At 37.4% G+C, this 25,288-nt stretch overlaps 4 protein-coding genes, 1 long non-coding RNA gene and 2 other non-coding genes across 9 annotated transcripts; 5 read left to right on the top strand and 2 right to left on the bottom strand.

The window, feature by feature from the left end:
- Positions 1–63: 63 nt before the first annotated feature.
- Positions 64–1,230, top strand: LOC124299028 (28S ribosomal protein S18b, mitochondrial). The gene is made up of 5 exons (XM_046751862.1): positions 64–227; positions 320–467; positions 588–685; positions 770–900; positions 1,011–1,230. The coding sequence occupies exons 1-5, from the start codon at positions 162–164 to the stop codon at positions 1,150–1,152; spliced, it is 585 nt and encodes a 194-aa protein (XP_046607818.1). The 5' UTR covers positions 64–161; the 3' UTR covers positions 1,153–1,230.
- LOC124299021 (pyridine nucleotide-disulfide oxidoreductase domain-containing protein 1) lies at positions 1,230–3,291 on the top strand. Its single transcript, XM_046751848.1, has one exon. The coding sequence runs from the start codon at positions 1,230–1,232 to the stop codon at positions 2,625–2,627; it is 1,398 nt and encodes a 465-aa protein (XP_046607804.1). The 3' UTR covers positions 2,628–3,291.
- Positions 2,632–25,277, bottom strand: LOC124299017 (kinesin-like protein KIF14). 3 transcript variants are annotated; one of them, XM_046751836.1, is made up of 13 exons: positions 25,151–25,268; positions 24,609–24,818; positions 24,045–24,524; positions 23,443–23,980; positions 23,106–23,333; positions 22,382–22,510; positions 8,225–8,385; positions 7,698–7,901; positions 7,115–7,387; positions 6,158–6,230; positions 5,903–6,072; positions 5,366–5,828; positions 2,632–4,218 (listed from the first exon to the last, which is right to left on the bottom strand). In XM_046751836.1, exons 2-13 carry the CDS (start codon positions 24,710–24,712, stop codon positions 3,745–3,747), a joined length of 3,297 nt encoding a protein of 1,098 aa, XP_046607792.1. In that variant the 5' UTR covers positions 24,713–24,818; positions 25,151–25,268; the 3' UTR covers positions 2,632–3,744. The 3 variants fall into 3 exon arrangements, with proteins under 3 accessions (XP_046607792.1, XP_046607793.1, XP_046607794.1); XM_046751837.1 differs by lacking the exon at positions 24,609–24,818 and having other exon boundaries at positions 25,151–25,277; XM_046751838.1 differs by lacking the exons at positions 7,115–7,387; positions 25,151–25,268 and having other exon boundaries at positions 24,609–25,086.
- Trnaa-agc (transfer RNA alanine (anticodon AGC)) lies at positions 4,363–4,435 on the top strand. The gene has a single exon. It is a non-coding gene; the product is annotated as a tRNA-Ala (tRNA).
- Trnap-agg (transfer RNA proline (anticodon AGG)) lies at positions 5,183–5,254 on the bottom strand. The gene has a single exon. It is a non-coding gene; the product is annotated as a tRNA-Pro (tRNA).
- On the top strand, positions 10,502–19,287 carry LOC124299030 (uncharacterized). The gene is made up of 2 exons (XM_046751864.1): positions 10,502–11,044; positions 17,026–19,287. Exons 1-2 carry the CDS (start codon positions 10,942–10,944, stop codon positions 17,352–17,354), a joined length of 432 nt encoding a protein of 143 aa, XP_046607820.1. The 5' UTR covers positions 10,502–10,941; the 3' UTR covers positions 17,355–19,287.
- On the top strand, positions 19,750–22,335 carry LOC124299032 (uncharacterized). Its single transcript, XR_006906924.1, has 2 exons — positions 19,750–21,129; positions 21,355–22,335. It is a non-coding gene; the product is annotated as an uncharacterized LOC124299032 (long non-coding RNA).
- Positions 25,278–25,288: the final 11 nt, after the last annotated feature.

Below are 25,288 nucleotides of genomic sequence, written 5' to 3'. Positions count from 1 at the left end.
ATCGTAAAATAAAAATTTCTCTTGCAGACAATTCTCACAGCGCCATCTACTGCAAATGTTTTACATAGTCGCCTACTGCGTCAGAGAGAAACCTAGCTGCGTGCACTATAGCCACTACGTATTATTTTAACACCCTCTGTAATTTTAGTAAAATACCAATAATGTCACTCATCTTATCAGCGTTACGTGGAACGAATGCAATGTTTCGTACTAGTTATACTAATAAGGTAACATAGTTGATCCGTTTTCAAATATTATGTTCGCCGGCATAATGCATAACCTATAAATTTTTTAGAAACTTTCGTTAATCAATGTTTAGGCTCTAACATCACGGTGTCTTTCGAGCTCAACTGTACTAAGCGACACAGAGGCAACCCCTGATAAGTCTGAGAAACCTAGAGACCCGGCTAAGGATAGATCTGTAAAACACACGTACGAAACGAGCATCAGATACCTCGCCAGCGAAGGTGAATTTATTTTACACATGTTCTAAAGAAATGTAAATAGCCATGACCAATTGTATAGCTCTACCCTTTCTCTGCTCTCGGGATGATTCGGGAAATTGAACTCCTGTGTGGTTTTTCTAGCATATCGCACTACCTACGGAACCAATCCTGTGTGGAAACAATATAGAAGGAACCACAAGGGAGCAATACCGCCAAGAAAGACAAGAAAAACTTGCATTGTAGGTGATCCATGTTTAGTTTTTATAATAAATAATAATAATATCCATAGTACCGGATCCCCACAATTTTCAATTTGTTCACAGAGATACCAGCAAATTTCAACAGGAAACCCCTGCCCAATTTGTAGAGATGAATATCTCGTTTTAGATCACAGGAACACAAAGTTGCTGAAACAGTTCATTTCCGAACACAACGGTGCCATTCTAAGTTATTCGTAAGTAATCATCAATGAGTAAAAGTAATGGTTGCTCCTTGTATCAGCCATAAAATGCACTCCCTGTGCACCCAATGAACGTTTGTGTTACTCTAAAATTCTAATTTCAGAAAAACTGGACTTTGCCAAAAAAAGCATCAGGAGTTACTTGTAGCTATTGCAAGAGCAAAAAACTATGGAACTATAACATATGATGTACCTTTTAGACAATACGATTACTCTGAATGGTACAAACCAGAACCTAATGCCTAAACTAGTTCGTTTCATGCTCTGAAAACTTAGGAAAATCTGATTGATAATATTCAGTAATAAATGAACCCGTGAATAATATGGACTCAACTTTTATTATAATTGGAGGTGGAATTGCCGGGGTATCATGTGCTGAAGGCTTGGCTTTTTTAGCTCCAGAAGAAAAGGTAGTGTTAATCACTGCTAGTTCACTTATTAAAGCTGTAACTAATATTGTGCCAATTAGTCAAAACTTGACACAATTTGACGTTGAAGAACGTAATATAGTAACTTTAACTGAAATGCACCCGTCTGTCTCTGTTGTACATGATTTGGTTGTAAGAGTGGATAATGAAAATAAATTGGTCGAAACCAAATCAGGACAAGTAATACGATACAAAAAATTATGCTTGTGTACCGGAGCAAGTCCCAAACTTATAACTGAAAATAGTCCTCATGTAATTGGCATAAGGGACACAGAGTCTGTGGAAAAGTTTTCCTCAAGAATTAAAAATGCCAAAAGAATTGTAGTCGTCGGTAATGGTGGAATAGCCACTGAAATAGTTCACGAAATACGGGGAGTTGAAATTATTTGGGTAATAAAAGATAAACATATTTCTGCTACCTTCGTAGACCCTGGCGCAGCTGAATTCTTCCAAAACAAGTTAATTCAGAGAAATGATAAGTCCGAATGTGATAGAGTTGTGAAGCGAATGAAATATACTGTTTCAGAAGGTCAAGTAACTAAAGGAGGCGCTGCTTTAGGCCCTGACTGGCATAGTAGTTGTAACGTCAAAGGAACTTCTGTAGCTTCAAGCAAAGTACAAGTTGAATATGAATGCGAAATTATTGGAGTATCAAGCGAACAACAAGATAATGAAGAATGGCCAATTTATGCAGAACTTACCAATGGTAAAATTATAGGTTGCGATTTCATTGTATCTGCAACAGGCGTTGTTCCAAATTCTACCCTTAACGGGTTAGAAGAACTAAATAAAGGGGGAGATGGTGGTATTTTAGTGGATTCGAAGCTACAGACTTCTGAAAAAGATTTATTTGCTGCTGGAGATGTTTGTACTGTAAACTGGAATCTAGCAGAACATTGGTTTCAAATGAGACTCTGGACTCAAGCTTTGCAAATGGGTCGTTATGCCGCTAAATCTATGGCCTGTGATTTAAGGGGTGAAGATTTTTTCCAAGACTTTTGTTTTGAACTTTTCACGCATGTGACAAAATTTTTTGGGTTCAAAGTTGTGTTACTAGGGCTTTACAATGGGCAAAAATTGAATGGCAGTTACGAAATATTATTACGAATGACAAAGAATGTAGAGTACATAAAGTTAATATTGAAAGACGGTAAATTGAAGGGGGCTGTTCTCATCGGAGAAACCGACTTGGAAGAAATGTGCGAAAACTTGATCTTGAACCAACTCGATTTGACTATTTATGGAGAAGACTTATTAAACCCTGATATAGACGTGGAAGATTATTTTGATTAAGCTGAACATTAAATTGAGTGTGTGAAATTTATATTTGTGTGCACGAAGCAAAGAAACTTTGAATAATTGAATGTATTTTCTCTTTCTTCAATTAAACAAAAAATTAAGCGAACATATACACCAGATACATTACAAAATCAGTCGAGTTCAATTGGATGTAAAATTTGCAATTATTTGTTTGTGTATTCGATAAAAAAGAAGAAAATGCGATCTGATTATTTTATAGGTTTCTCTGCTTCATTGTATACATAAAACAAATCGGAACTTTTTTATACCAAGATCTAATTGCACATTTAATCATAATTACTTTGGTTCTTATTTTACAGCGAATTTATTAGAAATGTAGAAAAATCGCTTACAAATATATTATTCTGTACTCTTAAAAAAACATTCTCTTAGACATCAACACTGACTAATATGATATGTTAACAACATTTATGGCACTGGATGTTATAAAATACAATGAATTTTTGTCACTATGCCACACTTCTCGCGCTTGTCTTTAATTAGGAATAATATAGTAATTAATCATTACGTAATGTAAGTATTAAATAATCACAGCTCAGTGCGAATTTTGTTTTTGATGTTGTATTAAAAAAAAAATAAATCAGAAATGACTCATAGCGCTGATGTTATTTCAATCGTGTAATGCTATCTTGACTCCAAAATTTTCGAAACCTATGTCAATACGTTAATGTTAATATTTATTTTTACTTTATATCATGGAAATATATCACACCTGTACACATGTACTTGAATATATAAAATCCTCGGTTAATTTAGCAACACTAAAATCTTAGTTTTATAATAACAGTCAATCTCACTACTGAGCTTCTTCAGAGGCATTGTGTCATACAATAAAATCTTCATTGTACATATTCTTTTTTTTTTTAAGTAGTGAACATGTCTGCTGATAAATACTGAGTATGAAGTTTTATCGGCAGGTTCGCTAAACTTCAACGTCTTTTGTGGGTGATTGTTTTTTTTTTAGACATATTCGGGGTATTTCTCACCTCGCAATAACCGACATTACCGCTTCTGTTGGTCAACGCTTCAAATTTCATTCTTGTAGCCGCCACGCTCTAAATAAGAATTGTTCAATTAGATAAATTGTACCTCAATCAAAGTCAAATCTTACTGATTTTGATGTAATGCCGCTGCGAAGGAATGGACACGTATTTTTCAAATTGGACTTGGATGGCGACATATTCTCATCTGGGAAATATTTGCGTTCCAGGTCATATTCCGCTTTCATGATACCAGGGTTCTCAATTACCGTATTATTTTCGCTTGCGTTTGAAGCGTTACTTTCATTGTTGCGACTACTTGTCAAGGTTTCTTTAATGCTGATAATAATATCTTGTACTTTTTCGATAGATTTCGTTACTTCGTCACTTATTTCTTGAATTTCTTGCTGGTTACAGAGATTACCAAGATTTTTTGCTGCTTTCTCCATCTGTCTAACGTATTTCCTAACATGGTCATAATATTTCTTCTTGGTAGGATGTAACATCAGATTGTCCATTGTTACCTCAGCTGTCGAAGCATCCATAGATATTTGATGTATACTCTCATTTAGGTGTTCTGTTATCTGCACAAATATATAATCTTAATAAATAATACACTTCGTTGTAGTGAAACGCAACAAATTGTTATATTAGTATATTTGATTAGCAAATAACTTGTTTCGTATGTTATGCAAAGAATGTCAATCAACTTCTAGTCAATTTCAACTGGGGGCGTAGCTCAGATGGTAGAGCGCTCGCTTAGCATGTGAGAGGTACCGGGATCGATACCCGGCGCCTCCAAAATAAATTTTTATTGAATAAAAGTTATTTAATTCTTAGCATTAATGAAGACAAAATGAAATCCAAAAATACTCTACTGCTTCTTCATCATTGAGCAATAATATCATTCCATATTGGCGTAGTTTTCCTACTCTTATCTTGATTCCCATTGATCCATTTATCTCCTCTCCCCCCCTCCCCGTCCATTCGTATTATGTAACACTTGGCCTTTCACGGCTTTACAGTTATAAGTTTGAGAAAGTATGTTTGCTGCATACCACAGCATAGATGAAAAATAGCTTGAAATTTTTAAAATTTTTTAAATGCTTAAACAAACTGTAGAAGCGAAATATGCAAGACTGTGTAACGACAGAACTTCAGTTTAAATCCTCAGCGTATCGATGAGGACTTGATCGACAATTCGCAAAAATTGTAGCCACATTGCTCAGGCATCGAATCGGCAACCTGAGATTCAATCTCTGTTTAGCTACACCGGGGCAAGATTTTCTGCAGTTTTCCTTGTCCCTGGTACGGATGCAAGTTTTTCTATTGCACATTTTAAGACGACTGTGGAAGCATAACCATAGTCACTAATCAATCCTTTCCCTTACTCAACACACGCCTAACGGCTCTTGACAACATGCCCTATTGGGTATGGCGGGTGTTAGTCGTGATTATTAGTATTATTATTAGTATAATTGCTTTTAATAATATATCTATATTGCTCCAGTGATTGGTAATATTTCAAAACGAAAATTAAAAAAAAATGGGCTCGTCCGGGATTTGAACCCGGGACCTCTCGCACCCTAAGCGAGAATCATACCCCTAGACCAACGAGCCACTTGTATGTGTGGTGTGCATGTGTATTCATAAAACACCAAAAAAAAAATGTTGCTGTGAAAATTTAATGGACTAATGAAATTAGCGTAATATTGAACACGTTTCACTTACATAATTAATTCCAACTTCTCTACACCTTTCAGAAGCCTCCTTGACTAGCAATTGCATTTCTCGAAGACTGACTGTCCTCGAGTTTGTTTCTTCACTATCAATATTCATATTCAATGCCATTTCCACATCTGCTGTGGTTTCGTTCAATATATCTTCCAATTCTTGCAGAAAATTCGACCGATATGGAGAAATGTTGAATTTTTCTTCCTCAGATTGTATTTGACGGATTCTGTTATTTGTTTCAACTTCTGAAGCGAGTAGCTCCTTCTCTAATTCAAGCTCTTGTTTTCTACGATTAACCTCTGCTAGCGCTTTTTTTTGTTGTTCTAAACTCGATCCTAACATTTGAAGCTGTTCTTCATACGTAGACTTTTGTGAACCAAGCTGCATTTCGACTTCACGTTTTGCATTTTCCAACTCTTTGATCACCTTTTGTTTAGACTCTTCAAGTTCGGCTCTTAATCTATACGCAGAAACAAAATATGGTATATTCTTCTCTCGAGAGTGAACAATTGATATCTTTTAGAGGTTGCTTACTTTTCTTGTTGAATTTTGAGAATTTCTTGGTGTGCGAATTCAAAGTCAACTGGCTGTGCGGAGATTTGTCCTCTGCCTTGTTCGTCAAGTGGATTACACACTCGAAAGTAATGATTTCCTCCAATAACAAGTCGATCCCCATGTTTTAAATATACTTTGCCAGTTACTACCTAAACCGGACCAGAATTTTAAATTACATGCTCTTCGATCGCTGTTATTGAAAAAAAAATTATAAGGCAAATACTTTTCTATTACCTGTCCATTCACGTATGTATCGCCCTCCATTTCGGGTGAGAGCGTCAACTTTCCGTTATTGTTTTCAATTGTACTACAAGAGAAACAAGAATTAATAATAATCTGCGAATTATTCACGATTCCTTTACACCCAAAACCAATTTTTTTGTTAACAATGAGCGGGATTAGTTACAAGTCAGCCAGCATGCATGACGAATGGTAGTACAGGGAATCTGGAAATTGTTCTCACCACATTCAAAAGGAGTTTAGAACATACACGCATTAATTGTTCTGAGATAGTACTGTTACTTGCAAAATCAGTTTTTATATACGGATCTATAAGTAAAAAACAAAATATTTGATTCTATGCCAACTAACGGCTGAATAACATTCAAAAGTAATTCGATGCAGTCTCTGCAGACAGAATGCACGTGTTTACCAAATTGCTGTGGTAAGTCAAATAAAAAAAAAATAATAATAATAAAAAAAAAGAAATATCAATACAAATAAACAGTGAATCAGAAATCAAACGAAAGACTCAGGATTTCGAAGTCAACCACAAGTAACATATACCTATAAATGTGTTTTTGCATTTAAACGTTGAACAACGATAACATCATAAACGAACGAAAATTGTTACGAAATTTATTTACCTTGTATAAGAGATTCGTTAATTACACAAAACTTCTACTAACTGCGTTTAAGATACGGAATGATAAGATCAAATAATTCTAGGGCAATAAGAAAAATGGGTCAAGTCGTAGAAACAGTTTGGATGGAAAAATTATTTGCGATATCACAAGACACCTTTTTCTTTTTCTTCCATCAGACAAAATAATCCTTTTGTAATTAATCTACACTGTAAGTAATCGAATCAATCAAAATAATGACAAAGATGGCAAACTCTGAAGAAGAAAAAAACAGAAACACCACATCCACCATGTGCTTAGAATCCTCGAAAGGTTTTCAGCGACTAACCAGTGCCGTTGTCCGACCAGTGGTCCATCCAGAACAATATCCGGCTGATAGGAGGAGGCTAACTCGACGTTTCGCCTTCCTATGCGTACAGAGCCAGATGGAAGAAGATACAAAAGTGTACCAGACAAGATAGGATCAGCAGCTAAATTAACTAGACAGGGTTGCATCGATTTTTCCTTAAAATCAATCTCCAACGCGATGCCGCAGCGTCTTAGGTGCGTCAACTCCGTATTTTTCTTCTCTTCCGCGTCCCGCAGCTTCTCTGACCAAGATCTGTAAATACACGCCGCTACCTATGAAGTTGTGAAATTTTTTTTACCCCCAAACATTTTCCGCCATAACAATCCATCAACTCATTAACGGTTTTTATCCAGTCAGAGTAAGAAACGCGGTCTGGAGCTAGATTCCTATCGCCAGCTGAAATACTTTCATTATCAGCCTCAACATTCGTTTAAAAAAATATATCAATTTGTCACCAATATATCTGCGCCTTGAAATCTTATCAGCGATACTAGCCAACGACGAAGAGAAGAAAATAATTGAACAACATCGAATAAAAATTATTTTAGCAAACGCTCCCTACTTCTGCGAGAGGCAGAGCTGTTTTTCGGTTTTCTTCAGCTGTTCCCTCAATATTTCGATTTCCCTCTCTTTCATCCGTACATCGTCTTCCGTTTCGGCCGCCCCGGATCCGCCGTCGAGGAGAATTCTACGTGGAAGTCCTCCCAGGTGTCGTTCGTAACCTTCCCGGATCCCACGCAGCCGCGCTACTTCCGCTTTCAGTTCCCTAAGAGCATAACGTCATCCTTTATAGTTTATACAACGTACAGCCTAAATGATTGCTGCTACATCGACTACTCGAGATATTTCAATTCGATACACATGTGTATTTACACACTTTTATCACGTATGCATTACACGAATGCACAGGTTGCAATTGCAGATGCGCGATAATAAGGTACATTTGTTGCGAAACGTCAGATGATGGATAATGATGGATAATAATATACAATAAAGACATGAAGTTAGCACAAGATATGCGATTAGTTCGAAACTCAATTATTTGTAGTCGTACAGGTAAAATATAGAAATAAATCAATGTTACTCTACCGAATCAATCTTTCGTGGGAATCTTCGTTAACTCTGACACGATTAACAATCGCCCTAGCCTGACAAGCGTAACGTAGTGTCGCCAATGTTTCCTCGAGATGAACGCTGGCCGGTGAGACAGTTCCCAGCATTGCTGTTCGAGAATTACCACCAAGACTTTCCTGAGAAAGGATAACGTAAGATCGATTGATTCATACCGCATTTCGTAGACGTAGCTCGTAATGTAATAACAATTATATCTATATTATAAGCTCAGTCACGATGAGAAATGTATAAACACGTGCTCATTATTGTACCTAATAGGCATCTACACACGTTAATTTGTTTTTTGTCACAAGGTTGCCGGTGGGACAGGTAAAGCAAATGTTAGCGATCAATAAATCGCATAAGATGGATTGGCGTCTCGATGATAACGCAGACGACAAAACACCTGATTGTCGTGTGTGTACAATATACGTATGTATGACAGTATAATGAATAAATATATATATATATATCGGCAAAAGTTACGGCGCAATTTGATGCCCCCCCGGTGACTGTACCGAATAAAATTGATTTTGCAAGATACGATTCGTCGACACGGCGATTCGTCTTGCACGACTAGAAGAATCCAATTGTTCTCTCCTTTCGTAGAGTCCGTCGGAAAAATACGCAATTTTTTTTTTCAACCATGCTTCACTAACGAACTTCAAGGTTCGAGTTTCGTCGCTATCGAAATGCACACGTACATACATTATGTTATACGCACATATTGATAAGAAATACAACGTCAACGGTACAGGATAGCGATAATGTCAGAAATGTTTATGATAAAAAAAAAAATAATGAAACTATCGGAACGTAGAAGAGAGGTGATTATTATTCAATGGCGTACTAAATAACCATGCAAACGAAACGGTCGGCGCAACGCTATTTTGACGGAAATTAATCTGTCGGACCGTGGTCGGCACGTTTCTTCCTTCGTTAATAGCGTCGCGACGTCGCGCAATTATTTCTATAGGTTTAAAAAGGACGTGGTATACATGAGTATGTATGTAAAAATCACAAAACGCCGGGAGAAATCGCTGCTCCCCACGGCGATACGGCCTTGCTTCTTTGCATTGCAAATACGTTACACATACGTATTACACGTACATATAGGTATAATACATGCGTTGTTCCACAGTCTATTTATAAGATGTAGCGTGGGCGTTACGTCCTGCCATACCATGGCGAATAAATTTATTTTCAATACGTTAATACCAGGTCTGAGTAAATTAACAATATGTGAACAATTCACGTATATTTCAGACATCGCTATACTTCGTCTTGGCTGGACGAAAAATTCATCAGCGTTACAGTTTTTCGAATCCTTTGAAAACGTATTCGTGGAACACGCACGCTCCGTCTCGTACACACCTACGGTAATTCTTGAAATCGTGATAAACAATTACACTTGTATCGCAATATGAAAATAAAAGAAAGAATGATGGAATCCAATGTAGAATTATCATCTGTACTGTATTTGGAAAACTGATGTACATATAGTATAACGTAAGGTATGTACACATATTGTATACGTATAACGACTCAAATAAGCAGAAAGCTTGGCAAAATCGGTTACCCACATAATGAGCATTGTCGCGCGGTTGTGAGATGTCCGGTATGAATATCATGCTAACGTTATAAACAAAGGAAACTGAAAGTTTTGCACTCGTGAGAGGTCGAGTGCGCGGAAATAACACGCAAGACTTTAATAAAAAAAAAAAAAAAAAACCTGTTCGCCAGGATTTGCCCTCATTTCGTTTCGAGACGAATAATATTGAGTCGTAACGTAGTCTGTATAACTTAAATCATCGATGAGCAACACGTGCACTTTCAGCCAGCTCCATAGAAAACAAATTCCTAGCGGTTCGAGGCGCGACGTTGTAACGAATGAATGAATGAAAATAAAGAAAATAAAAGAAAAAATAAAAAGAAAGAAAAATAAAAACTTCTCCCTTATCGGCGGTGATTCAGGACACGGTTCAGTTCCAGCTGCCTGACTCGCTCGGCTTGCTCATCGCCCCTGCGGATACGCATTTAAATGGTGAAAAATTCGTCTCAACTCACGTAGAATTTACGCAGCCGGGTTAGTACGCGTGCACCGGGTGTAACGTGTTTGGTATCAGATGTACGCTCTATTAGTCACGTGCGACGCCCGCCAGCACATCGCGCGCCCATTGGCTGGGACGCAAGGAATGGTCGAAGAGGGGCGCGTGCTGTGAAATGGGAACGAAAGGACGCATCGGTTTGCCGCGAACGTTGATGCATGGTCAGTACGACGCTAGACGGAGTCACGTTAACGGATCGGACCGCGCAACCGAGCATCGTCGAAGAGGATAAATTACGATCAAATTGCCGCTTCGTTTTCGCTTACGATCTAGAGAAAATAAGAGAAGGAAGGACGAGGAGATTGATTTTGAGACACCGGCATAGCCGAAGCGAAACATCTTTCGTGAACAAAATCGCATCGAAAGTTGTTTATCTGGAGGGTGAATATTCTGCTTCAGTTCTCGCTTTTTCGCAACTCGCGTGTGAGAGGATCGAGACGAATATAGATACGGAACGAAGGAATGCGGCGAAGAAATCACGAGTAGCGAATCATCAGTATCTGGCTCTTAGAGAGGGATTCGGAACTGGGAAGTCAGAAGTATTTCGAAACGGAAGAATAAGGATAATAACTTACACTTGTCAGAATGGATCTTGTATACATGCCGGAAGCCCTCAGCTACGGCTCGTTAAGACATCCGCAATATCGGGACTATGAACAACCGTGGAACAAGGACTACTTCAATTACGGTACGTTCTTTTGACGAGACGTTATTTCGTCGGATTTGGCTAGTGACGTTAACCGACCGGCATTGAACGTTAACCTGTTACACACACACACACACACACGTGCGCACGATTTTTTAATGCAAATGCGCAGTAGTTAAACTGCGTTGACCCGAGGAGGTTAAAATATGTTAATTCTTGAATATTAATCGTTAAATCTATTCACGTTCACTTGTACCGTTCGTTTTTTTTCAATTCACACAAATGTCTATACATGTATACAAACAAGTTAGCGACGGGGATGTTAATTACTCGCTATAATACCGATAAGAAATATATGGAAAAATTGTTCAGGTAGTAAAAAAAAAGTTGTAAAATGTTCAATGTATGTATACGTATACATTGCATAAAATTATATATGACGTTCGTTAATCCCGTACTGCAACTCTGATCACTTTCGATAACAACTACTGTCTCTGTAATACTAACTACCTAAAATCAACGAAATATGACATCAGAGGTCCGACATATTTTATACCGTTTTTTTTTAATCATTTTCAACGTTTGTCTAATAACGTAAAATTTGCACTACCACAAATACTCCATACGCGTAGTGTCGAATTGCCTAACCCCAATTTAGAGAAGTAAAACATAATTTAAGCTGATTGTTACGTAGGAGTTTGATAACCGAATTTTTCCGCACGTGATATTAGACGATGTAGGCATATAACGTGTGTCTAAGATACCCAGTTACTGTAAATTACAGATGTCAAGAGAATTTGACACAAGGCTGATGTTATTAATGTTATCGTAACGGAACACTGTGAAAAAATCATTATTTTCTTATTGTCACAATGAATTTTAAGAAACTAAGATTACAAAATATGAGTATGTATTGTTTCATTACGATTCACAGAATTTCAAACTGTTCCAAAATGGTGAAATAACGGGTTTTCCTCAGCATGAACCGTTGCGATAGGGTTACCAACTTCAAGATAACAGTTTGTCCACACTCGCCCATTAAAGGGTTGTCTTTACTGTCGCCAGCGAAGGAAAAAAAATTGTACAGTGCTATATTTTATTTTCTTATTCTTGGTCCGTACCCAACCGGTAATAACAAAAAAAGAAATTCCTTTTTGTTTTTTGCTCGTTTGTTTATTTTTATGATTGTTTTTATTTTCCGCAAATTTCGCGCTTGTCCAAGGAACACGATTTATTCTTCCCGCGAAATGAAATAACAAGCATGAAGCCGCGATAATCGCATGTGTGATATTACAAATATAGAAATCAATGCAGCGCATCGCGTTGAGTCTTGCCATGCTCTGCAGATAAAACACAAACATCATCACGTGCGTCTTGTCACGCGAGTGTACTTACATGTAGGTATATAATCGTGGAGTTTACCAGTAGCGCACTTCGAAGTTGATAGTAGATGCATATACATAGTATACGTAAACCATTGTTCGAAGAGAGTATTGAACCCATGAAATGTGTTACTTTGAAGAGGATGTATACAACAGGATGTAAGGTATTAACGTATATAGATACGCGGTCATTCGAAATCAATTTGTTAAGAAAGTTACGACTTTGGATTATACAGGTTCGCTTTTAAAACGGCAGGGATAGCAATATTGATTACGAAAAAAAAGAAACGAAAATCATGATAATAACAAAAACACATGAAAAATATTCGGTTTCTAATCAAACACGCATTTTATGCTCAAGAATGAGCAAACCTTCGCGATGCGCTAAAGATATAAATAACTTCACCTGGGTAGCTTGTAAGAGCAGTAAAAAAAAAAAACCGACAGGCTAATATACACTGTGTTTCTCTGCTTTTTCTTCTTCTCTTGTCCGTTCAACATTGAATTTTTGTAAATAGAAATCGAATTTTGACGTAAAGAACCGTTGCCACGTCATTAGCACATAAAAAACGAAAGAACAAACAGTCAAAAATGCCGTCGGAGTTATTATAGTCTTGTTATTGTTTATCCATGGTGTGGGTGTCGCTTAGTCGATCGAGTGATATTCGTGTACATATAATAAATACAGGTAGATATATAACTTGCAGATACGAAAAATTCATTTGTTATCGTGGGAGACAAGGAAATCTCCTTAAATTTAATCAGTAACCGTTATAAGGCCGACAGCTTAACGGCTTAAAGGACATGTCATCGGAATCAACTGATATGAGAAATTTATTAGGTCTACAGTATAGCCGATGATGGATGAACCGATTTGAATCTGTCGGATGCTAAAGCGAGAAAGCAGCGGTGGAAAGTTTTAAAAATTCGAACGTGAATAAAATTAACAGTAGCCAATGAAGTAACATGTACACGACGAAAACGCCAAATGATAACTAAATCAGTTGAAAACAAGTATCATTTAGTAATATACGTGCAGTGTCTGTAGATACACTGTTTATAAAACGTATTCTGACCAATTTAGAAATATCTTATTAACATGGTTATCGTCCAGCCATGTATCAACGCCGGATTCCGGTCTAACTGGTTTGATAAAACGCTAATGACAAACCGCTAACACTTGTATAAATCGTGACCAATGGCGAAAAAGTGGCAAGGTCTGAAAAATCGACACCTGACAATGTTCATACGGTCTGGAATAAAAATAAAAATAAAAATCTTCGAGGCCGAAGTTAATTTATTTAAACGCAACCGTACGAGTAAGAAAGAGAAAGAGGCAAGGGCTCGGCTCGCCAGGGCCGAGGGCAGACGACTTTGGAGGAAACTGCCTACGTGCCTAGCTGCACGTCTCGGAGTTTCAGATAACGGAGATGAATTTACGGAATAGGATAGGCCACGTTAAATCTGTGTCGTAAACGACAGTTTAACACCTTGTCACTGTCCAATAACCCTGCGAGCACCGGAAACGTGTATTACGAAGACGTAGGACGTTAGGACACAAGAGGGTTATCTCATCTTGTTTGCATCCTCCTTGCACGCAACGCCCAAAAGAAACTAGGCCACTTACTGTCGATCGAAATACACGTGCGAGCATGCTACGAGCTATTATTGTATGGATGTACCTACGTATACGCACTTGTAATACCGGCTAGTTAACCGCACTAAAGAAACTTAAAACTACACGCCGGTGTGAAAATTGCTACCAAACAGAAGAAGCTTTAATTCTATTAAAATAAAGAAGAATAATCTTCTATTTCAAAGAAATTCTATACATGTTTATATACCAGAACCGTAATCTACGTGTCGAAAAAAACACAGATCCCAATTTTGGCGCTTGTCAGATCAAGTTAGGATTCATGTGCTACACACGGAGTAAATATTTGTTGAATTTATCGAATACAGGGAAAGACATTTTTTTTTCATCATCTAAAATAATTCAATTTAATTCAACAAAATTGATGTTAACGATAATTTGGATTATCGAGTGAACCCAAATTTATTTGAACCCACGAAATATTTCTATCACCATATTTGATGAATGAAACTTTGTTTTTTTCTGAAGTTTTTCATAACAATCTGCTATCTGACAGGGAATTACCCAACGTTGTCTTATCGCATTGCGTCGACGTCACGAATAGAACATATTGCCGTACACACATATAGGCATATACGTAGATACACTTTACAACAGTATTATTTAATGTTTGTTTACTCGGCGTTATTCTTTTTATACTTTTTTTTTTAGTTCGTTTATTTTCTTATTTCTCTTTCCATCGATATGCGCCTTATCCATGAATAATCGTATCATTGTCGTCAAATTTGCTCACACATTCACCGATACCTTGCGTCCCGACCTTGATCTTATATAATACATTATTTTGCAGGCTAATCGTAAAGCGTATTGCACATACGATATGTGTGTGTGCATAAGTATACTACAATGGTCAGGTCAGAAATAAAAACATGCAACAATTTCTTTGTACGCGCATTAAATACAAGTTGCCTTTTTCCACTGAGGCGTGACTTTTTCACTCGGGAAACAAAAAGTAAGATACCGACAAAAAAAAAGAAAAAAAGAACGCGGGCGGGAATGCGATCGGCCATTATTCATACGTGAGGAACGATAACAATGATATTGAATTAAAAAAAAAAAGAAGAACTTAATATTTTTAACGGAAACAGGGGGGCAACGAACATTTCAGTATCTCGTATATACGACAGAAATCACTCATAGATATATGCGAAGTGCGAGATTACATTTTCGTTTGCCTCTTACTCACATACGCATACAATTGAATCACAAGTCGAATTGTGTGCGCAGAATGTTAATAAAATAACGATAAAGCTCGTGTTGACGCAGATGGTCGAAGACACAATCTAATCACGATATCTTACATGTAAGTGTCAATAAATATATTTTTATCACTGACGAAGAAAGAAAAATTATCTAAGACGATCGCGTTTCGGTATACACATACTATGTGTCTGTGAGTCTCTATAAGAATATAATCGTCAATCGTAAGATCTGCAGTGATTCGCAATTGACTGAAAATAAACGTTCAGACGAAGAACGAATGATGTCGCGTCGCGACGCTGCCAGTACCTATATATGTAGGTTCACATATTTTCTGGTCACGTTTCTGGATCAAGGGTAAGTTGTCTCGAATTCGAACGTAATAGAATAGTGTCGTTAGTTTACACTTACATTGCTACCGATAAGAACAGCTTGGCGTAGATTATACACGGTACATAAATGTATCTACTAGTCAAATTTGACATACCCCGGGCGCAACGGTGCGCAAGAACGTTGTTAAAACATTGTAATTGTTGTTTCTATTTCCACTCGCATACACTGTAGCTGCATTTACATGTATATACATATAGATTATAAGCTATAAATAATGAGATAAAAACAGATCCGCCCTACCTACTGCTTGTATCAAATATATATGCGACGCAAGTATGGCGGTCAAACATACATGTGCGTAGTTGCATGTAATTTGTAATCCATGTATCCGTATGAACGACAAGCCATTGAAAGGGGAGACGCTGTGGTTTTGCATCGCAGCGCGGGGTTCGAAAGGAGAGGGGAAAAGGAAAAACCGTCACGTAGCCACATGAGAAATTAGAAACGCGCAATATTATCAGTATAGATATATCATTCCATCATCTGGGACATGTTTATAATCCCGATGAACAAAAAAAATAAATACTGATCATTCATTTCGCGGGTATGATTAATATGGTATAATCTATAACGTGCCACGTATGTGAGCTTGGCTGCAACAAAATGTCACGTAGGTATAATCACCTTGACTCTACTGATACAGTGTATATTAAAAGAATCGTAATTAACTGTACAGTACTGTACTGTACAGGTGGAAGTTCTATGCTTCGAATTCTGAACGCGCGAGGTGACTGATCTCATTACCTCGCCGACTAATATTACTTCACATTCCGATTGATATTGTTTCACGGTTCCGTATATTAATGAGCGGCGCTTTCTATAAGACAACCTTAACAGGTTTGTTGTTCTTCGTTGGAGTAGGGATATCGCTTTATTTTTTCCCCCGAAGTTATAACGAGCCGTCAATATTGACCAATTATTTACTGTTTTAATGTAGAAATAAAAGACGTGTCTCTACGAAGTTTCCAAGTTTTCATTCGCCAAGGCAATTAAATTCTCACTCAGCGTGAAACCACATGGGTATTATGAGAGGTGAACTGCTGCACCACGATCGCGACGCGACGTGTTGATGCTGCTGCTGTTGCAGCGACAGCGAATTCCTTTCACGCTTCAGAAACTTGTTTCAATCCTGGTCGAGCTAAATATAAACTACGCATATTGGATGACGACGGTTAAACTAGTAGCTACGTCGATGATATTAGCTGTACAGTATTTTGATTTTGTTTACGTATACCTTTATACGCCGTATAAATGATATAAATTCCGATTTGACATCGAGGTTGAGACCACGCTCCATAAAGCTTCGGTAAACTTGTGTTTGCGGTTAAATCGCGTGTATAATTGAAAATTGATGAGCCAAATGAGCGTGTAAACATTGTTTATTTTGATTTCAGGGAAGTCAACAACCAAGGCGAAGAACCAGCAACGTCAGCAGCTACAAAAATCCACGTCTAAGGTCCCTTGCTCACTCTGCAAAGAAAACAAACGGCGCACCCTGGCTGCTTACATCCGTGGTAAAGCACGGAATAATTCTTGCAGCGAGATACATGAGGAGATTGAAGAAGATGAGATAAGGGAGGAGGAAGAGGAGGAGGAGGATGTACCGAGGTGCGGAGATGACGAGGAGTCACAAGAGAAAACTGTGGAAAAGACGAAAGGCGAAGCAAAGACATCGCGAAGGAGGTCCGACGAAAATATCGGCGAATCCGCAAACGGCAACTAAATTTAATACATAGCAATTAATATTATATTTAAGAAAAATGAACGAGCGAATGAATGGATAAATGAAGAATGAACGAAGAAAGGAGAGAGACTATTGTAAGACGAAGAATGAATTACGCCACTGAGGAAACTCTATATGTTGACGTAAATAGTAGCGTATCTATTTGTCGGAATGTTAAACATTGCAGGATGCGATTCGTGCGGGATTTGCAGGTACTTTTTCCCTATATTTAAGGGAAATTACTCAGTCTTCAATACTCACGAATGATTTTAAGAGGTAGAGAAAGAATCGAATGTCATTTGAATGAAAAATTCAATTGTATATACTTGGTGGGCTTTTGTTGTTTGTTTTATTGGTATTTTTTTTTTTTTTTCCTGTGGGCTAAGAAATCGTTCCGATAACGAGTATAATATCTACTGAAGTACCTGGTTATTGGTGGTGCTTATCGCGTTTTGTCTTAGTGTTAAGACGATTTTTATTGACTAGCTACTTGAGCATAAGTTTGCATGTAAAATGTATATACATATTTATTGGCTTCCTCAAGTCTGCTATTACCCGTTGAATTCATATTCATACTCGTATAATTAAATACTCTTGTTTTTGCAATAAAATTTCATACCCGTACAAGGGTCGTTTTATTTCGTAGAATAATTTCGCAGTCAAGTAAAGTGAAGTAAAAAATGTGAGGAGTGTTAAATATTTGATTTCATTCCTCAGATTGGAAAAAAATGTATCAAAACATTTCGTATGATAAAACAGAAGTAAACTAGGTTATTATTCTTACACTCAAAACTGTAGGGGAAAAATTTTGTTTGGTCGAAGTAAAAGGCAAAGTGAGAAAATCTATACTACATTGTCTAACTTGGTTTTTTATATTGGACTAATAAAAAATTATTGAACGGAATTCTTCCACACTCCCTGAAAAAAAGTTTGAAAGTATTCCCCGGATTGCTGATTGAAATTTGCCGAGTGACGTATTGTACGAGGTTCATTACTGCCGTTTTCTTCATTAAACGCAAATACAGATATTCCTAACTACTTTTACGACTTGTTAAGAATTAATGTAATCATTATAAGACTGATTGTGAGGTTGTGTGAAAGTAAAAAACCAGTTTTTATGTATATTAGAAACGTTGCTGCTGCCGCTACTGACACTTCGCCTAAGTAAAATTCTGTAAACCAGTCAAAAACTAAACTTATCCTTTACCATGTCACATGGGATCTTTCGTGTCGCGTGATTTCTTGTTATGTGTATATTTTGTGATCTACAAAGCACGCGACTTTTTCCCAAATAAGTAATTGAGTGAAACAACTATTGGACCTTTACCTAGACGCCTCAAAGGACATGTTTGTGAATTTTTTCAGAATATTTCGAGAACTTAAAATAAACAAAATAAGGGTAAGAAGCAGAACACGATATGTGACAGAACGTATAATGAAAACCATGTGACAGGGTAAGGGGTGTATGAATGCAACTAAATAACTAAGTTTTATATATATTAAAAAATAAATAAATAAATAAAATAAAATTAAAAAAATGCGAAAAATGAATTCTTTTTCTCGGGTTATGTGCAAGTATTTATTTATAGGTATACGTATTACACTATACACATAGTAAGAATGCATACATAGTGTACGGTAAATTCATGTATAATTATTTGTTTAGGGGGCTACGTACGAATGCGTGCGTGAAAAAAGAGCATCTTTTATGAGATATTTCTTGCAAAGTAGAAATAATGAAAAAGAAACCATATTACGCAAGACGTAAGTCGAGAGTGTATATTTCCCGTCACAGGTGAAAGCGAGATATTATATGAGCCTGACAACGCGTTTGTAGTTCAGCAGAATAAGAAAATCATGAAAAAAAAAAATTCAACGTACAGAAAAAAAAATCCCATACACATGTATACAACTATCTTATTTTTTAATCGGTTAAAAAAAAGGTGTTTGATATTGTAAATGTATCCTTACATTAACCCAGCAAGTCCGTGCAGCATAATAAAGATATATATTACTTTCGCAATAAAATTTATTTTCCTATAAGTTTTCTATGCAGTATACTTAAATTCTTCGAAATAATAAACGACTCAACATCACACCCCAATATCTCCAAATAACATTGTCAAGATTGAGATTCAACGAGAAGCAGGACACTGTTATAATTTTAATTTATAATCATTGGAATATTCTTCATTGTAATGACCAATGAAGCAGACGACTACTGCAGCTACGCAATTGAACATGATGCGGGAATTAAGCGTAGGTACAAAGTGATGAACAGGTAAACGTTCAGATATGCTATGCTGCCTTATTCGCGTACGACAGATGAACTAGAATTTTCGACTCTCCTTTATCGCAGACATCGCGGACATACAGATAGATAGCAGAGAAAAAAAAACAAGAGAAAGAAAAATAGGTCAAATACTTAATGATAATTGATGAACAAATATTGTACAGAATCGTACAGAGTTTTGTCGCCACTTTTCTCCCGCCTATTTTAACGTCTCAAGCGCCATTCAATCGATCGATAACCTTATGGTACAGATCTCAGGGTTAACGAGAATTACTGCTTAAAAAGCAGATAAAAGTTGTGAAGGGGGGAAAAAAATACAAGAATAAACGACCCCGGATAAATTTCTCAAGGATTGTGAATTTCGTTCCTTTTTCTTTTACGACATAGCATCACTGGGTCCATTTCGGGTTTATTATTTGATGAGCTGTTAACCAAACCCGACGTCGCATGGTTCCCAGCGGCCACAGCAATGATTTGTTAATAATTCAAATCTACATAATTCGCGTACCGGGTATGAATTCTTGGTCATTATTAGTTCACGTATGTGTGCGGTTCTTGCTAAAGTGCGATTCGGCCTCGTCCGTCTAATAGAGTAATGACATTTTATGAATAGTCTACGAACATGAATTGATTCATAATTGGCTAACGACGGTATCTCTTAAACTGACTGTAACTCCGTACCGGAGTGCAGCCACGCCCTGATAATATTCAATACCTAATAATGAGAGTAAGAATAAAGAAAATACGTTCATGTGAACAATTGAATTTAGTATTAACGGAGAAAAACCACGCAAAGGGATGAATGTGCAAATAGTTGAAAGAAATGAACGGTTGATGGAAGGAATCGGAAACAATGAGAAAGAGTGAACCGCAAAAGTTGTGCGTAATTGCTGTTATTATTGATTGTCAAGAGACTATGGAAATTTACGGAAAATGTATTAAATATCTAAAAGCAGCGACGCAATTACAGGGTTGACGTGACGTCATCACTCGACATACACGAGCCGTGCGTTGCGCACGGCACTAATGTTCAATTCTACAATTGCGCGCGTCACTATTTTGTCCGCGTTACACGATGCGGATATTTTAACGAGCAATGGTTGGTGCGTATTAACATGAAACACTATTGAAAATCCCTTTCCAGCCATCCCGGTACCTTTTTTGAGGACTCGAGCAAATAATAATGCAACGAATGAAGCGATAACAGTGCTTTATCGACGTTATTCGAGACGATCGGCTACCGCAACGCAGCTTGTAACATTGCCTCATTCCCGGTTGGTGGTGCCGTGTGCAAAAGCCTGAGCCGGCGTTATTTCTATAAAGTCGAATGCGGAGCGATACGAGCAAAGTTTCGCTTCACGAATCCGGCCGGAGACAAGCTTGAGGAAAGTGACGTAAGGAGGGAATAAAACCCGTCGATAAAAATGGTCTGGCCAACGCTCAAGAGTAAAACACTCGGTCATCTGGCGGAGAAAAACGAAGGTACGAGACACAGCTCCATATGTGATATATCGTAGCACCCATAATGTTCGGGATTGTTCTTATTTTTATTTTCATGCTTGTGTAATAACTAGGTTTTTGTCTCGATTTTTTTTTTTTTCTTTCCTCTATTTATATGTTAAAGAAACTTAAAACGACTACTCGGTGCAATTTATTTAATCTATTCGTTCGTACACATAGACATAAACTGCGTCGTTCCTATTGCAGACACTACAAATGCTACCAAATTAAGAAGTGGGTGTCTGAAGTGTGGAAATCGGTGCAAGAAATGCGGCCCTGACTGCAAATGCACTATTAGAAGAGTTTACATTCGGGCACCAATGTTTAACTACTATACCGACTTGATGCACTAATGAATTACTCTACAAATTCTCCGACAAAACATCGGTGGATCAATTTTACGGAAAAATTCGTTTCTTCTTCTTCGAAAGATCTGGATTTTGTCCAACCGGGGCAATGAAATAGTCACAAAATAATACGACGCGTTGCCAAAATTATCTGGAAATATTTGCACAGACTGCGTTATGGTCGTTATGTTCAAATTTTTCCTTAATTTTATTTATTTTAGAATATTCTGTCATTGCGATGCGCGCGGTTGCTATACTTTTAGGTTTTAACTTATTATTAATTAAGTATGAATGGAGTGGCTGGAGTTACTTACACATTTCTTGACTTGTATAAATAATTCAACTTATAAATGGGACCTGGATCAGTGTACTTCGTTTACTACAGATTTTATAAATTTATGGATTAGTAATACTCTAGGGTATTAAGTTCACCCCATGCAGGGCTTGAGATATTTTGTCCTAACTATATATTATTTAATCGTAGATTGAATGAGGAATTATCTCTTTGTTGAAGGATAAAAAAAAATGTGTTTCAAGTGTTTCAAGCGTTTCAAACGATTACATCAACAATTAACCTTTTACAAAGATATGATCAAATGTCTCTGCCTGTTTTAACTAGAGTACCTAGTAGGCCGATAATATCAACTTTTTTTTACGAATTTCTGTGTTAATCATATCTATTGACAACCTGTCGAGGATGAGCTCTATAAGTGTTTCAAGTGTTTCTATTGGTTAGTAAATCCTCGATGGTTTCTCAATACTATTCACTTATGTAATAAACTCTGTAATACCAATTGTTGGTCAAAATATAAAGTTTTGTATCTTTTGCTATATCAATAAATTTTTCACAGTACAGAAGCAAACAATAATAAGGATTTATCACTCACCCTCAACAGCCACGTCAGTACGGATTCTCTGTAAGGCACAAAACCTCGTTTCCTGTTGTTCGTGCTCTCAGCCAAAGATGCAATCACCTTTCCCAGGGTTAGGAGCGACTTGTTAATAGAAACTCCTTCCTATAAATTCGATCCAGCAATTATTTGATTATGTAATGATGGTCGAATAAACTTTTTTAATTAAGAGTACAACAAGAAAGATTATAAACGATAGGAGGAAAAATTGGTTCAAGTACAGTAATCAAACAGAAAATAATGAACAAGTTGTTCACAAATTGAAAAAAAAAAATTGCAATGCCGTATGTAATCGTAACTAAAGCAAAAGCCTGTTCAGATAATAAATTAAGGAAAATATCTTTATCAAAATACATATTCATCAAAATGTGAATTGTTGGAAATATTACGTATATATTAGATAATTTTTTGAAGGTGCCCCAAGACATTCGTCAATCAAGTGATAAAACTTGGCATATCAAACGATTTCGCGACTCTTTAAAAACATATTAAATATCTATGGGGTCATTCATTGTTTATCACTTGTAGGATATTTAGGAGTGTGTGTGACACCTATTTCGATCTGAAGTTAATGTACTGCTACCTACCTCTTGAGCAAAAGCAATTTATTTGGGTTTCAGGGAGGATCAAGCATTGTAACTCATACCAACAGATTTTGCATTAGCAGTAAGAAATAAATGACTGCGAATTTCAGGCTTACGCGCAATCTATCTCCACTGGCACACGTCTGACTTAGGCGCTCGCTCCCAGCCAGATCTACAAGATTAATTTTACTCCGACGACTCGGCTCCGCCGGCTGATTGCCAGAGGGAACATCTACTTGCGTCTGAGTTAGAATCACACTGAAGATACTGTGGGACCTCGAACTCTTTTCATTCATTCCTGTCGCAGCTGTAGCTCTTTGAGAATTACCAACCTTCAGCCAGCCCTGAAAAAATTATGGACAAAAGTTGTGAAAGAGAAGTAAGTAGATTGGCAAGTTTGAAATAGATTGTTGTCATTTACATTTTTTTAAAATTCTCTTTCAAACAACTAACCTGCAGATCTTCGTAACTGTTGACACCGTGCTGACTCAGATCTACGACATAGGGCCCAAACACTGGATGTTCCCTGACTTTCAAAGGTGCGCGTTTCCCCCCACTGGTATTGACGCCAAGGAGGTCGTGAATCTTCTCGTTGTATATTTCAAAATAGCTAATTTCTACCGTGGTTACAACTTTGGGATTCCTCATTGATCGGCAAAATATTTCATGACAAAATCTTGGTATTATACCAGCTTCAGAGCCCAGCCCTGACCCGCACGTCTCTGTACCCATCATACTGTAACTTTTCCCAGATCCAGTTTGCCCATAGGCAAACAGACATGCATTGTAACCCTCAAACGCATTCTCTACCAGTGGTAGAACCATGTTCTTGAACACCACCTCTTGGGTGGCATGCTGTGGTGTGCAGGAATCGGCGTAAGATACAAAACAATGATCATACATAAATGTATGCCTGGAAGATTCGCACTCCACAGTTATGTTTTGACCATTAGCTTCGACAATTGCTGTTATTCGCTGGTCGTTCAGTTCCCTGTAAAGCCAAGTAATCCAGTTCTACAGTAGTCACTTGACGAAAGATTGTTAGAAATACTTACTTGAAATTCAAAGGCCTGACCCTGACTCCAACAGTTAGATTACTCTGTTCTCCTTCGCACATTGTCTGCTCATCAGCACCCAGGTCCTGCCGGGTTCTTGGGGTTTCCATTTGAACGAAGTTAAAGCAATCTGGAGTCGCGGCTGGAGGATTATGATTACTGAAGTAACGTTTTACAGGTGTTTTACTTGTTATGGAGAATATGTTTGTTTTGGATCCTCGTTCATTAGCGGTAACTCTTTTGGGTGTGCAAAAATGTGTGACAGGAGTTCTGTCTGCAGATAATCTCGGATTTGATGTGATTCTCATTGGAGTTTTAAGCCTCTCTTCAGAAGACGATTTGGCAGACAGTGATGGCTCCTCTTTTTGCAGCATTGTTACAGATTTCGAACGAATGAGATTTGATTTGAATCGTGAATTGCTTGATGTTCTAATGTGAGAGACACAATCATCTGTTGTCTCAGGGCTTTCGAAGAACTTTCTGTGAACAATAATGTCAGGTCACTTAGACAATCCTTGTGACTGAGAACGATAAATATTGATTGATCTATTACCGAAAACTTACTTTTTAACTGGAGGTGCATTTTCTTTATTAAAATTAATAGGCTCACTCGAGAAAATAGCATTCAAAGATCGTGTGCTCGAAGTATTTCCACCTCTATGCGACATGATGAAAATAATTTTGTACAAAAGTATTTAGACCACATGCAGGGAAGGTTTCTCACTTTCAGCAACGTTTACCGTCTCCAATGACGTTTAATGTTGTACTTGTATGCTGACAAATAGAATATTTAACACATGCAACTACAATATAAATAAAAACCGTTGACAAAACTCGGTTGTGCAGGGTGTCGGGATAACAATAGAATGGTTTTCACACAAAACTCGATCGATCAAAGGTGAAGTTCACTACCATTCAATATACGTACGATTTTTACAGCCTAAATACCTTTTTCCCAACGTAAATACGGTATTTTTTTAACGTTATTTATTGTTTTTAACGCCCCAAATACATTACAAACAGACGCTTTCGCTTTTAGGCCGACAAGTTTAATCTTATTGGCTCACTAAAGTCGGGGGTTATTTCCTAAAAGCAATGCGACTCACTTGTAATTTCTTCACATACGTGAAAGCTCGTAGAGATCTCCGCCTCACTTTGCAGGCGCTTAAGCCGGATTGACGTCACCGCTTTCGACGAATGACAACTCCGGCAAACTCCGGCAGCTGTGTAAATTCTGGCCAATA

The sequence above is a fragment of the Neodiprion virginianus genome, chromosome 2, assembly GCF_021901495.1.
Source record: "Neodiprion virginianus isolate iyNeoVirg1 chromosome 2, iyNeoVirg1.1, whole genome shotgun sequence".
In the NCBI taxonomy this organism is placed as follows: Eukaryota; Metazoa; Arthropoda; class Insecta; order Hymenoptera; family Diprionidae; genus Neodiprion; species Neodiprion virginianus.
The sequence above is the reverse complement of the archived record's forward strand: the minus strand, read 5'-3'. Positions and strand labels throughout refer to the sequence as shown.

Coding starts and splice junctions, on each gene's coding strand:
- LOC124299030 (XM_046751864.1), top strand. CDS start 10,942: ATGGATCTTGTATACATGCCGGAAGCCCTCAGCTACGGCTCGTTAAGA. Junction 11,045..17,025: donor CAAGGACTACTTCAATTACG/GTACGTTCTTTT, acceptor TTTTGATTTCAG/GGAAGTCAACAACCAAGGCG.
- LOC124299021 (XM_046751848.1), top strand. CDS start 1,230: ATGGACTCAACTTTTATTATAATTGGAGGTGGAATTGCCGGGGTATCA.
- LOC124299017 (XM_046751836.1), bottom strand. CDS start 24,712: ATGTCGCATAGAGGTGGAAATACTTCGAGCACACGATCTTTGAATGCT. Junction 24,525..24,608: donor AATGCACCTCCAGTTAAAAA/GTAAGTTTTCGG, acceptor TATTGTTCACAG/AAAGTTCTTCGAAAGCCCTG. Junction 23,981..24,044: donor GTCAGGCCTTTGAATTTCAA/GTAAGTATTTCT, acceptor TTGGCTTTACAG/GGAACTGAACGACCAGCGAA.
- LOC124299028 (XM_046751862.1), top strand. CDS start 162: ATGTCACTCATCTTATCAGCGTTACGTGGAACGAATGCAATGTTTCGT. Junction 686..769: donor AGACAAGAAAAACTTGCATT/GTAGGTGATCCA, acceptor ATTTGTTCACAG/AGATACCAGCAAATTTCAAC. Junction 901..1,010: donor GGTGCCATTCTAAGTTATTC/GTAAGTAATCAT, acceptor TTCTAATTTCAG/AAAAACTGGACTTTGCCAAA.